Source organism: Homalodisca vitripennis, chromosome 2, assembly GCF_021130785.1.
Source record: "Homalodisca vitripennis isolate AUS2020 chromosome 2, UT_GWSS_2.1, whole genome shotgun sequence".
NCBI classification, from domain to species: Eukaryota; Metazoa; Arthropoda; class Insecta; order Hemiptera; family Cicadellidae; genus Homalodisca; species Homalodisca vitripennis.
The window spans coordinates 102,323,707-102,336,646 of NC_060208.1; the positions used below are offsets into that span (position 1 = coordinate 102,323,707).

Sequence of the window (12,940 nt, forward strand, 5' to 3'; positions counted from 1 at the left end):
GCCTGGAGGCGACGAAAATTCTGGTTCTGAATAAGGTTAGTTCTACATATACGAGAATCAGGACATCAAACAACAAAATACTTTACCCTTTGATGTGAAGGATAACTGTAGTCTTTAATTTAAAGGGTTTTGTAGTTTTTAATATTGCACTACTTTATACAGCGATACAGTTTTAAAGTTAGGTACAATTTTGCAGTGCACTATTAAAAGAACGAAAAAGCAAATGTACAATTTTATTAAAAAAATAAACTGCATGTTTAGAATTGTGGAGGGAAATTTTGTTATAATTTAGCAAATTATTGGCAATGGTGCTGCGGTGGCTGTCGTACGATAATTAAAAATCCCCACATCAAGGAATGCCTTGAACAAACATTTTTTATTTTATTGCTAGTATTGTCTTTATTTTGGGTACCAGAACAATGATTAGACCGTAAAACATATTTAGGCTTTCAGCATCAATATTTAATACTAATGTTTTTGATAGTGAATTTCACCTGACAATACATAAATAAAAGCACACAATATATATGCTAACCTTTTTGTTCTTTATTTATGCATTATTAATTAGAATTATAAAGTTAGTAGGCTAAGAAAAATTCCAGTAATAAGTATCGACGTCTCTTGTCAGGGCACCAAAGGAATCACGATTTTATCTTTTTATAAGTTTGTTTGTGATAATATACGAGAACTTGTTTATTAATATGATGCATTTCTTCTGGTATGGAATAACGTCAACGTGTAACAGAAACCGGTTGCACATGAGCCAGAATTTACATTTCTCGCTTAATCCTACGCCCACAAACAGACAACAATTCTATTGAACTTAAATTGACTTTTAAAATAAGTGCGAGGAAATACAAATCAACTCAGAAAATACTATTGCAAACAACTGTTTCACGAAAATGTAAAAATTACATTTGGAATAAAAGTTAAATAGTATTGATACACATAATACTACATCAAGTTTATCTTTTTCCTACTAAAAGTAAATATAAAAGCCAAAAAACAATCTTACTTCTTTACTACATTACTCTTTATATAGACACAGACATGGGACTTGCTAGAGGAGATGGTTACAATGTTAGAATTTAAATCCTAATAAAATATTGTCCTTCTTTTTTAGAAAAAAGGAGAAGCCGATCTCCTTTTAAGCCTTATTCTGCCCGTCCTCATGGGCCACTGACCTGTGCGATCATCTTATCAAACAGAATAAGGGAGAGAGTCGATACAGAATAAGGTTGATGGTAGTCAGACGTCTTAGACCGCTCGGCCATCGGCACTCCCACATATACATACATATATATATATATATATATATATATATACAAATGTTCTGTATATATACACATAATATATACTTCTTTTTGTATTTTACGAAGTGTGGCTTAGTCATCTTGATTGATCTCAGGAATTTACTACATTGAATCGGGACATTGGTCCACAAAATTGCCACATCGGCACATTGACTGCGGCGATTGACACCAAACGATGTTGCGGTACAGAGGCGGTATCAGCTGGGGGCGGCGTGGCGGGGGCGGCGAGTCAGTCAGTCAGTGCCGAGCCGCGGTAGCGGCATGTACTCCACGTGCCGGGAGGCGACAACGCCATGGGATCAGCTGATATCTTCGACAATGACGCCGACCACGGCTGTCGCTGTCAAGTTGGCGGTCACTTCCGACGACCCCGAACCGGATGTGGTCGAGACACCTTGCGAGAACGGCGGAATCTTTGGATCCATCCACAAACACCTCCCGACGCTGAGTAAACTGAAAGTAAACAAAAGCGAACAAGGATCCCCCCTCTTCAGGTAGGCTGAAATGTCTCATAACCTCAAAGTTCATTTTTGCTACAAGTTCAACAGGCCGTACAATAAACCGGTTCCACATACGCAAACCATATGTAGCCTCGAAGCTCACTTCGTTTTAAAATGATACTATAGTTTAGGAAACGTATATAATCTCAATCTCTCTATGTAGATTGAAGCCTTCCCACAGACAGCATAATATATAAGATGGCGTACAGTATATAGAATACATATTTCAAGTAGAGTACAAAAAAATAAAAACTGAATATAATAAATGTTTTTTAAAGTTATGATAATGATATTTTTTTACCAAATTATTAAATTAATATGGTTGGAAACCTTTGTTACTGATAATATACCTATTCAAATTAATTTTGATTAATGCGATTTACGATTTAAGGGCAATTGGCTTGTTCGCTGACCAGGTTCCATGTAACACTTTATATTTTATCACAATATATGTATATGATAACGCGAGAAAGTCTTTCTTGCAATAATGGTATTCTTACCTTTGTTTCAATGTTAATTTCTATTTATTAAAAAAGATTGTATCAGGCTTTGTTTTGTTGAAAATGAGTATCCCGATGAGTACATATAAATAACTATTAAGATTTGTTCAAGTGTCCTGCACCTCATGTTTTATTTATTTTAGTTCTTAGTCGCTACTACGTTCTTTAGAGTATTGTTACAGCTGTGTGTTCTGATGGTTGTTTTGAATGTTGCCCAATAACAACAATTGTATACAAACTGTATCAATACTATGTTTTTTCCTGCAACTTTTTGGGAAGTCTTACTTTACATATTGGTTTATATACGCATCAGACTTATTCGCTTTACAATCAGTTATGGAACAAAACGAATTAATTTTATTTATTGATGTTAAAAGTAGCCAGAACATACAAATAACATATTTAGCGTTGCCTCAAAGTCGTGAAAATATCACTTTTGCTAGTTTTACGATTAAATAATTATCATAAAGTTTGACATTGTCCTACCATACAAGTTTGTGAAATAGTTCCACATATTAAAGAGTTAATAAATGAATCCTTTCTTGTTACTCTGCAACTGTGAGTGATGGAGATTATTCTTGAACAGGTAATAAGTGTTGTACCACCAATAATAAGTGTTGTACCGGCAATAATAAGTGTTGTACCGGCAATAATAAGTTGTTGTATAAATTTGAAGTATGAATGATTTTTCGATGTCTCATAAGTTTCGTGATGGCACCTTTTGAGTTTGGAAAAGGAATAATATATTACAGTTATTATACATAATAAAGCAAAACGGGAAAAAGCTGTAGACTGTGCAAATTGTTTACAGCAATGTTTGATGTTAACATATTTTCATTGTATTTCTCCTCCAATCATACCCATAAAGCTGAGGAAATATAAAATTGTTGATAAGTATATGATACCATCGAAAATTATAAGTAAATTTGTTTAGAAACATAGTGTCTAACCGATTGCAAATATACCAAGATCACATTTTTACAAGACATTGTATACGTTTGTAACGAATTGTCTCATGCAAGGTTTCAAGATAAAGGACTTTCTAACATTGTAAAGTGTTAAGAGTACGAGTGCCAACTATTAGAGTCGTCAGACCATTAGTATTGTATAAACTATCTAAAATAATAATGCATCTGATATTTGAGATTTCAAGGTAACAACCACACAGAAAATCCACATTTCTTCCGACTATGGGGTATTTTAAAATGCAGTGGTAGGTTGATTGTTCTTTTCATAAGTAGGTACTAATGGTGTATTAAACCAATATGGGACCCATATTATATTATATGGGGTCTCTTGTGTGAATGATAATAAGCTCTAGTCGGGGACTGTTTATCACATTACTTCAGTCTAGGGAAAAACTTTAAGTTTTTCTTGATTTCCATGTATTATAAAAATATTCATAAGGTTTGCTACTTGCTTGGTGTAAATTGGGGAAATGGCAATGAAATCGTAGGCGTAGACACGGTGTTAGAACTCTGTTGTGGGGAAAGGATTATATAAAATAAGAACAATGGCATTATGAGGAATTTGAGTTATTTGTTTTTTAAACAGTTAGAAACGATATTGATGATTTCCATTCCACTTATTTAAAAATGTTAATCACGTCGAAAATATTTTTAACATTCTTCATTTCTTCTCTCTTCAAAATATTAACAAACTAGTAACCTTAGAATGAAGACTGAAACTGTATTTTCATTTGTATTTAATAGTATTTTAGAGATTGGTCGCTTTATAAGTATGCAGAACTTTCAGGAATAAAATAAAATATAAATGAATGACACATTTATTTAAGAGGTGATACTAAATAATGGGTGATAATGATAAAGTAGACTTCAATTGACGCTGCAGTGTAGAGCTTCTTTTTCTCAGTATTCCTATCTATTTTCAGTGACTCAATCTCTTTTAATTGTGAGTCGTTGCGAACTTGTGGACATGGCGTGTGCAGCCACGCTAATATATCTTGTAACACTAGTGTCAAAGTAACTCAGGTGTTGTGAAACCGTTGGGGCATTGAGATATTTACACTTGCGGCGTAAATCCCTCAGTTAATAATACTATGTGAAGCTTAGAGGGTCGCACAAGATACATGGTGTCCCATTAACCCAGATATAGCACAGCCTCCAGTGATTGGTGCTTGTAAGCATGTAAGTACAAGAACAGATGACACACACACACACACACACACACACACACACACACACACACACACACACACACACACACACACACACACAAACACACACGTGTTTGCCGTGTGAAATGAGCCCATAGTTAAATGTTCCGTTTCTAACTGCGACTTAACATCCACACCTGTCAGTAAACTCTCGACAATAGTCTAAATATGTGCCCTAGAACACCATTTAGAATCTTCATGAGCGTGTTTCAGGCTGTATTTTCAACATATACATTTTAAATCTGGATAGTTTTCCTTTTCTGCATAATCTAGGATAAGTCCGCTAGCAAACGAAATCTGACTAGAGGAAGAGTGGTTCGGCGAGGTTCACTACAGACAATTCCATGGTTAATGTTTCACTTGGAAAAAGTTTTTCATTCATAAACTGTTAAGCCTGTACGCGTATTTATGGTTTATGAGTGAATGGACATTGATCTTTAAACTGTAAACTATAAAAGAGAAAAATGTTAATGGAAAATATAGGACATAAATTGTAGAACAACACGTTTTAAAACAACGAGAACTGGTTGTAGACATGAGTGGCTCAGTCTACTTGTGGGAATTTGCTTAACGACGTTTGATTTTCAATTGCTAAACAAAACATAGGAATGTAATATTATCGTTCTTTAAAAATTCCGGTTACTTAAAACGTTCTGGTAACTATAAATCCATTTTTAAATCTATTGTTTTGTATAATTTCTATATATGCCAATATAATATAATATAATATCTATAATATCTCAGGACACAAATGATACTAGACATATTCTCCAAAAGGTAAAATAATACATGTAATGAAATTTGACATAGCCTACCTTATTCAAGGTACCGTGGCTAATTTAAGGTCTCTCCTACACGTGTGACCTGTCTCTTATTAAAAACTTATTAATCTTAATATGAGTATCACAGAGAAATAATATTATCTAATTCGTATAAAAATCAGGGATTTCCCTGTAATATAAAAGAAAATTCTAGGTAATCCTAAACCTAAGGTAATTAACGACACTTAGAGAATTAAATGCAGATAAAGGATAAACTTGAATCCTTCTTAAAGTAAAACAAATAATTTATATTTCACAATAAAGTAATTATATAAATGTATCCATTCTAGGCACCCAATAATGCTGTCAAAACGTAGAAACCTTCCTTAAGACACGACGTCCCACCCACTCATTTTACGGAGCGTTCGACATAATTGGGCCATTGACATCGTTAGGCTAATTATTTTGTTTTAAGATTTAATGAGATTACGTTTGTAAGCATGAGACTAAAGCTCATTATATTGAATATAATTTTATGACAGTTTTACGTCAGCACAGAAAGTAGGTAGCTTACTTCCAAACTTGTAATTAAACCAATAAGATGTTCTTTATTATAAATTTCATAAATGCCATTTTAATTTACGATAAATACACGATTTCGAAACCAAACGATAGAATAAGCACTTCGTTTAAAGTAAAATGTATAATAATTTATATAAAAGATTTTTAATCACAAATATTAATGGTAATTGATAGGGGATATAGTAATGTCTAGTTACAAATTTCAAGATAGACCAATAGATTATATACAATCAGATAATAAACAACATTTAATTACAATTCGACAATATAATAATATTTTATTAATACCAGACAATAAAAAGAGTGTAGTTACTACCAAACAATAGATCTACGTCTAGTTAGAATTATACGATATAAAAACGTCAAAATTCAATTATGTATATTTTGAATGACAATAAATTATTGGTAAGATAAAAATAACACATATTAATTGAATCCTAATAGTGACAATAATTTTTTTCATTAGATGACGCAATCACATTCAAGAAATTTCTCATAAGATCTCGGGGGTTTCTCCAGTGTCGCATTTGACCAGTCTAGAAACTGATATACCTTTCCTTTACAAATTACCTATTTCAAACAAAAAAGGACTTACGCGGAAGGGGAGGTGGAAGCTGTTGCGTTCCTTATCGATTGCTTTGTTATCACCAATAGATTACAGTTGACAGCCTCCTGCCCCTCCCTCTACTTGTGACGTACAATTTCATCCTTAAAGCTCTATGTATAACTAACTCACTGCTTTACACTCAACAATAAAATACCTTGCTAATTACATTATTCGGAGAGCCTATAGAATATTAGTGAGCATATTGTAAATAGAACCTCCATTCATGAACTTTTGGATTTCGTTAGCTTCCCTATTATCATAATTAGACTCATCTTCTAAACACAGGTTGAATTTCTGTAAAATTGGACGACTTTGCCGTTCTTATAACTTTCATATTAAGCATTTAACATTTGGCCATTTTTCAAATTCGAACAAATTTTAGTGAAGTGTACTAAACCACACTGGCTGGGATGAAGTATCCTACCCAGCGTACTCAATTGAAGATTATGCACATCGCATTGTCTTCGAGTACTATTTCAGCCAGTGTAAGACACTAAACTCTAATATTGCATATGTTATGTTAAATAGCCTATGTCTTTGTTCAGTAGTCAGCAACATGAAAAAGATAAAGATTTGAGTAATTTTCTAGCAATCATCGAGGGCTAGAGGTTTGATTAATTGTCTATTGACAATGTAGGAAAACGACTTAAAAAACGAAAACGTTAGGGGTGAGATGAGATTCGTCAAATGAATGAATAAATTAGAAGAAAAGAAGAGACGTGTTTAAAGACCCTCAGAGAATACCAAAAAGAAAAAAGGAAAAACATAAAAACCCGCATGGATTACTCACAAAAATATACATCATAAGTGTTCATTATTGAGAGGAAAATGATCCCAATAGTTATTAAAAATTGTATATGGGTTTCAAAATTTATTGTGATGTTATAACATAAATATACTCTAGTTCTCTGTAGAGTATGATCAATTTTATGCAGTTTTTAAAACGTATTAAATAGTGTATAGTTTGATCTATGAAGTTCGAGCTTGTGATTGCAGCTCGGAAAACGTGTAGAAAAGCTTATAACGATTTCAAAATACTAACTGTTGTAAACATGAGTGTTCTCACAATATCATATTAAAATTTGCAGCGTAGAGCACAGTCACAAGACTAGGATGTTAAATCATAGCTTTTCTGTAACCATTGCATGATGAACCCAGCTTGCCAATAGGAAAAAAAACACATGTTTACAATGTATAGAATGTTTTCGGAGTTAAAATCGATTAAATTGCAACAATTTAATCACCTTTTGAAGAACGGGCTGATCATCTTTTTACAGCTTAAGTGGAAATTTTGGGATATTTTCTACATATCTACCTCTCTCAAAATTACTTCATCAGTTTTGTTAGTTGAAACCAATAATTTTGCAATTGATATGATGCTATATGCACACGTAAGTTTTAAATTTTGTTTATCTTGGTACGATCTTGGATATGACTGCCTACTAAATCTTATTGGAAATCCAGGATTAGTTATTGGGAACCCGAATCCATCATTTCATATTTCATTGGGTTAATTGAGTGGCTATATCGTTCTTTTGTTTTAAGTGTAGTTTATAAATGGTTTAGTATAATTCGAAAATATAGGCCACAGTTTGAGATATGATTTGAATAAATAAATCTTCGGTCCTTATGTTCTTATTGTTTCGGAAGGAGAAGATAATATATTCTTATAGTAGGAATACACAGACAGCGACGCAACGTGATGCGATGCGGTGCTTAACTACTAAATGTATGTGAGTATATGGAATATGTGTTGTTTTATTCTATATTGTCACTGCATTTGATCTTTCGCATCGCTTTCTGTGTATTTGAATCCTTAGTTTGACGTTTCGGTTACTTTAGTGAACGAAGGTTACTATCATCTAGTAGTCCAAACAACAATAAGAACTCCTCTGTCGAAACAGCATAGGGACGAGAACTATGGTCTTTTCATATCATTTGTCACAGGAAAATGGTTCGTATTGTATATATCTAGGAATAGCAGCCTGTGCCGGTTAATGAACAGAAATGAACCCAAGATTGACCCTTGAGGAATGCTAAACTAAATAAATAAACTTCTTGTAGATTATAATATTGTGGACATGGATAAATTCCAAGTTATTCTAGGCAGTATATATATATATCAAGAGAAGACGTATGGGTCGTATAAGTCAGTTGGGATTCAATGAAGTCGGCAGAACTCGTGGTTTATGGAAAATGTCGTGAACTTTATTGGTAATTTATTGAGCTTTACATTATGGCAAAACGTCCTGAGTAGCACCTCTTTATGTTTTCGTACTTCACAATAGTACGTTATTATTATATACTTACTGATGCACATGAAAGTATGTTCCTATGTTATCTGTTGTGACGAATAACATATAATTATTAAGGTATACTTATTAAAGCAAGTAGTAAACCTCTCGTAGGTGCTTCCTAGTAATACCTCTGAAGTAAACTCTATAATTACGATTAACCTGATATTGATCCCAACTATCTCTATTGGACCTTCCTGCCACGCCCATCACAACTATCTCATGCGTGTTCGTTTCGTGCTTGCTTTTGGGAAGAAGTATTTATTACACATTTACTACTAAAAAAAGATACAATTGTTTTTGTTTTATTTGGGGACTAATAACTAAAAGTACATGAAACCCATATTAGTAACTGTATAACGAAGTAAGAGTATTTTATTACTTTCTTCTAACAGTTTAGGTGAGTGGGGGCCTGAATATGCGAGTATATTTGCACACTTGTTAACAGAATTGAAATTAGAAATAAAAAACAGACAAATCAGTGTATATGCTTTTAATATATATGGTATATACCAACACGCTGTTCGAATATACGTAATGAAATAGAAATACGTAGAACCAACATTGATGTAAATAATAACTATAAAATTTACTTCGATTTATACCTTACTCTATTTAAATATAACGAGAAGGTGGGAACATTTTTCACTCAACTTAATCCTAGGAGGACTTGTGCGCGACTTCAAGAGTGACAGAATATTCATGACGGAGGATTGGTGCCACCTCCTTCTGAGATCCCATGGTATAATCTGCACCAGGAGAAATAGTTGGCACTACCCTCTTCTTGGAAATAGGGGGAGACTCAGCTTATACCAGTCAAAGTGGGCAGAGGTCGGTATTTACTTGCGTTTAGGCTTGATAAAATCCTTTAATACGAAGAGATCCCCGCCCATTCCACTAATTATATTCCACTGTAAACAAGACATATCAATTAATCTATTCCTTTTTCTCATTATCTCTCAGTTTGTGATTAGTAATTTGAGCATCAATTGTGTTGTCCAGATGTAATCGGGTTTTAACCTACAGCATCGGTTTTGGGTGTAACTAGTGTAGGTTGTACTGGCTGCTTTGAATCTCTTTTGGGGAAACCGCATAACGTTGTACACAGTTGTCCCACACATCTCTTTATGATCACATAGCTCACTTCTGTAATTAGCAAAATATACTAAAAAAGGAATTGTTTCGTTTTAATAACATTATTTTAAAAACTTGCAAACTAGCAATTTCAGATTTTTGTGAGTGACCCATAAAAATACTAAATAAAAGCTTCGAATCCTATTTCCCTGTATCGTGTAGGCTACGAGTATTTATATTTCGCAGTCTACTAGTCTCTAATGATGTAAATTTCTAATGCCGAGACAGGGACATAAACGGTCAACGACCCACTTGAAGCGGGCAGGCGTGTCCCCTACTTTATAACGTTGTTTATTGAAAATTCTATATTAAACTCTACGGTAAGTCACACCTCTCGCACCACGGCGAAGTGGATCCTGCACTAAAGTCCGGATCGGGATGACTGAAGCCGCCACTCACACAAGTCACGGACGGGCTTGACGTCACTCGCCCGGTATAAATAAGGCCGTCCGATATAGACTGCCACATTGTCCTGTGATAGCCTCTCAGGGACCATCCTTCACTGGACGGGATATAGGGAGTTTTTAAATTAAGTCTTGTAAGACATCAATGTCTTCGGTTGCCTTGGGGGCCACAGTACCTTAATTTAAATTTTTCACCTTAAAATAGGGCATTTATTTCGTTATCAATAATAAATAATTATTGTGTAATTAAAATAAAATCTTTTTGTTTCATAAATAAATATAAATAAAGAGGTTGATGTGTTATACTGAAAATAATAAAAGTAAAAAAGAAAAGAAATAATAAAATTTATTGTGTGATAAAAATAAAATCTTTTGAGTTTCATCAATTAATATAAATATAACTGGTTGAAATGCTATACTGAAAATAATAAAAACTGGTTTTAATGCGTTTCAAATACGATAGAAGTGTTACTGCTCAGTAGATGTAAAATGTAGGAAAAATCACACACACACACACACACACACACACACACACACACACACACACACACACACACACACACACACACACACACACACACACACACACACACACACACACACACACACACACACACACACACACACACACACACACACACACACACACACACACACACACACACACACACACACACACATACATTGTTATGTATGTGTATGTATATATATATTTTATATTAAATCCTGTTATTGTTGGAATTATTGTTAAATAACTTAATATATTTGTAACAGTTGATTAATTTTTGTATTTAATCATGTACAACTGATATGTGTGTATATGTATATAATATTTATGGGTATGTATATATATATATATGTGAATATATGTATATAATCTGCCTAATTAGTCCTTATGTTTGTTAAGTTTTTACTATTATTTGGTTTTGTTTGATTTGTGTAATAGTTTATATACTTATAATATCTAAAAAACGTTGAAACATGCAAATTATTTAAATTTAAGTTCACCTTCTGCCAAAAGAGACTGAATAGGCTTTAAATGTACTTTGCCAACTGTATGTAAAATGTATATATATAATGCCAATATATTAAAAAAGAACTTGTTTTCCTTTTCCACACGTGCTTTGTGTAGCACATGGAATTGTATTTTTTTTTGTAAACTTTCTGGTAAATAAAGATTTTTGTGAACTGTGAACTGTGAACACACACACACACACACACAACTGTGAACACACACACACACACACACACACACACACACACACACACACACACACACACACACACACACACACACACACACACACACACACACACACACACACACACACACACACACACACACACACACACACACACATAATGCAACCTTTCTGCGTTATGTATTTAATCACAATTCTTATGATACTGTACGGTCTTCTATCACAAGCGTTTTGAACTTTGTGTTTACAGTCAAAACTAGTACGTTACAAGCTGGCGGTGATATTCTTTTATAACTTATTTACAAAATAAGTGTAGGTATCTAATGTACAAAAATACACATCATTTTTTAATTTATTACGACTGTTTAATAAGCCCAGCTGACGCGAATGGCCTCAAATCAGGGACAAAGAGTGTATGCGATATTAAGCTTTAACAAAGCTCCAGCTCGTTAACTGTACCTGATTCGAAGCTAATCGCATAATCAGCTCCATATAGGTATTGTTCACTTCAGTATCTTACTTTATGAGTATTCAGCCTTTTATGCGGAATGGAAAATGTAAGTTTAATAAAACTGGTATAGAACAACACAAAAATTAAGATGACGCCTTATCATGGACTACTGCACATGTGGACTTGCTATGAAAAAACTAAATAGCTACCAGTTTATACTGAAACGCACAAGTCATACTTCTGGTGTTACTACAGCAATACTGACATATCACTCATTCTTGAGTCCCACCTGAGGTGCGGAATTAATACGTGGGGGAGCACCTCAGCAGGTATCTTCCAAAGAGTTCTGTTTATACAAAAAAGCCATAAAACGCTTGTAAACCTTGGCCCCAGGAATAGTTACAAGGAGCCAGCCCTTAAAAATTGAGAATTCTGACAGTAGTATTACTGTACAACCGATTAGTGGTGCTGAATGCTGATAGTAATTGCCCCGCCACCACGATCTGCTCGGCTACGGCACCCGGCATGGATCTCGCTACACCATTCCTGCACACCACATTTCGTTATACGGAAGAAGCTATCCTACGTCAAAATTGTCAAACCATTTACTAGCTGAAATAAGAAACTTCAGAGGGAGATGCTCAAGAGAAAGTTCTACGACTGGGTTCATAGAGACCTTTAAACTCACTGCAAGAGTACCATCATGAAGACAACTGAAACGATTATGACTTGTAACTCACATGAATGTTGTTAATAACTACGACGCCATTAAAACTCTAGATGTTTTGTGAATAAATAATAAAGAAGAAAGCAATAAAATCTTTCCACTTTATGTTTGGTTTTTTAATCTATTTACACAGTTTTAACTACCCCTACCACAATGTTTACTGAAACTAAGTCTTTTTTTAAACAGTACGACAATTGTAGCTGGAAACTAAGGACATGAATGAATCATAAACAATTTTTATAGTTTATTTAAAACTGTAGATATCGAATGGTTAACTGATGCGGAACAA

The 12,940-nt window shown here is 33.9% G+C and overlaps 1 protein-coding gene across 3 annotated transcripts in view; it reads left to right on the forward strand.

Moving 5' to 3' along the window:
• The first annotated feature begins 1,564 nt into the window (after window positions 1–1,564).
• Window positions 1,565–12,940, forward strand: part of LOC124354481 (G protein-activated inward rectifier potassium channel 3-like) — a 164,242-nt gene continuing 152,866 nt past the window's right edge. For all 3 annotated transcript variants that reach the window (XM_046804962.1, XM_046804963.1, XM_046804964.1), the window contains exon 1: window positions 1,565–1,807. In XM_046804962.1, coding sequence (XP_046660918.1) covers window positions 1,575–1,807 — 233 coding nt within the window. In that variant the 5' untranslated portion in view covers window positions 1,565–1,574. The remainder of the gene's footprint in view (window positions 1,808–12,940) is intronic.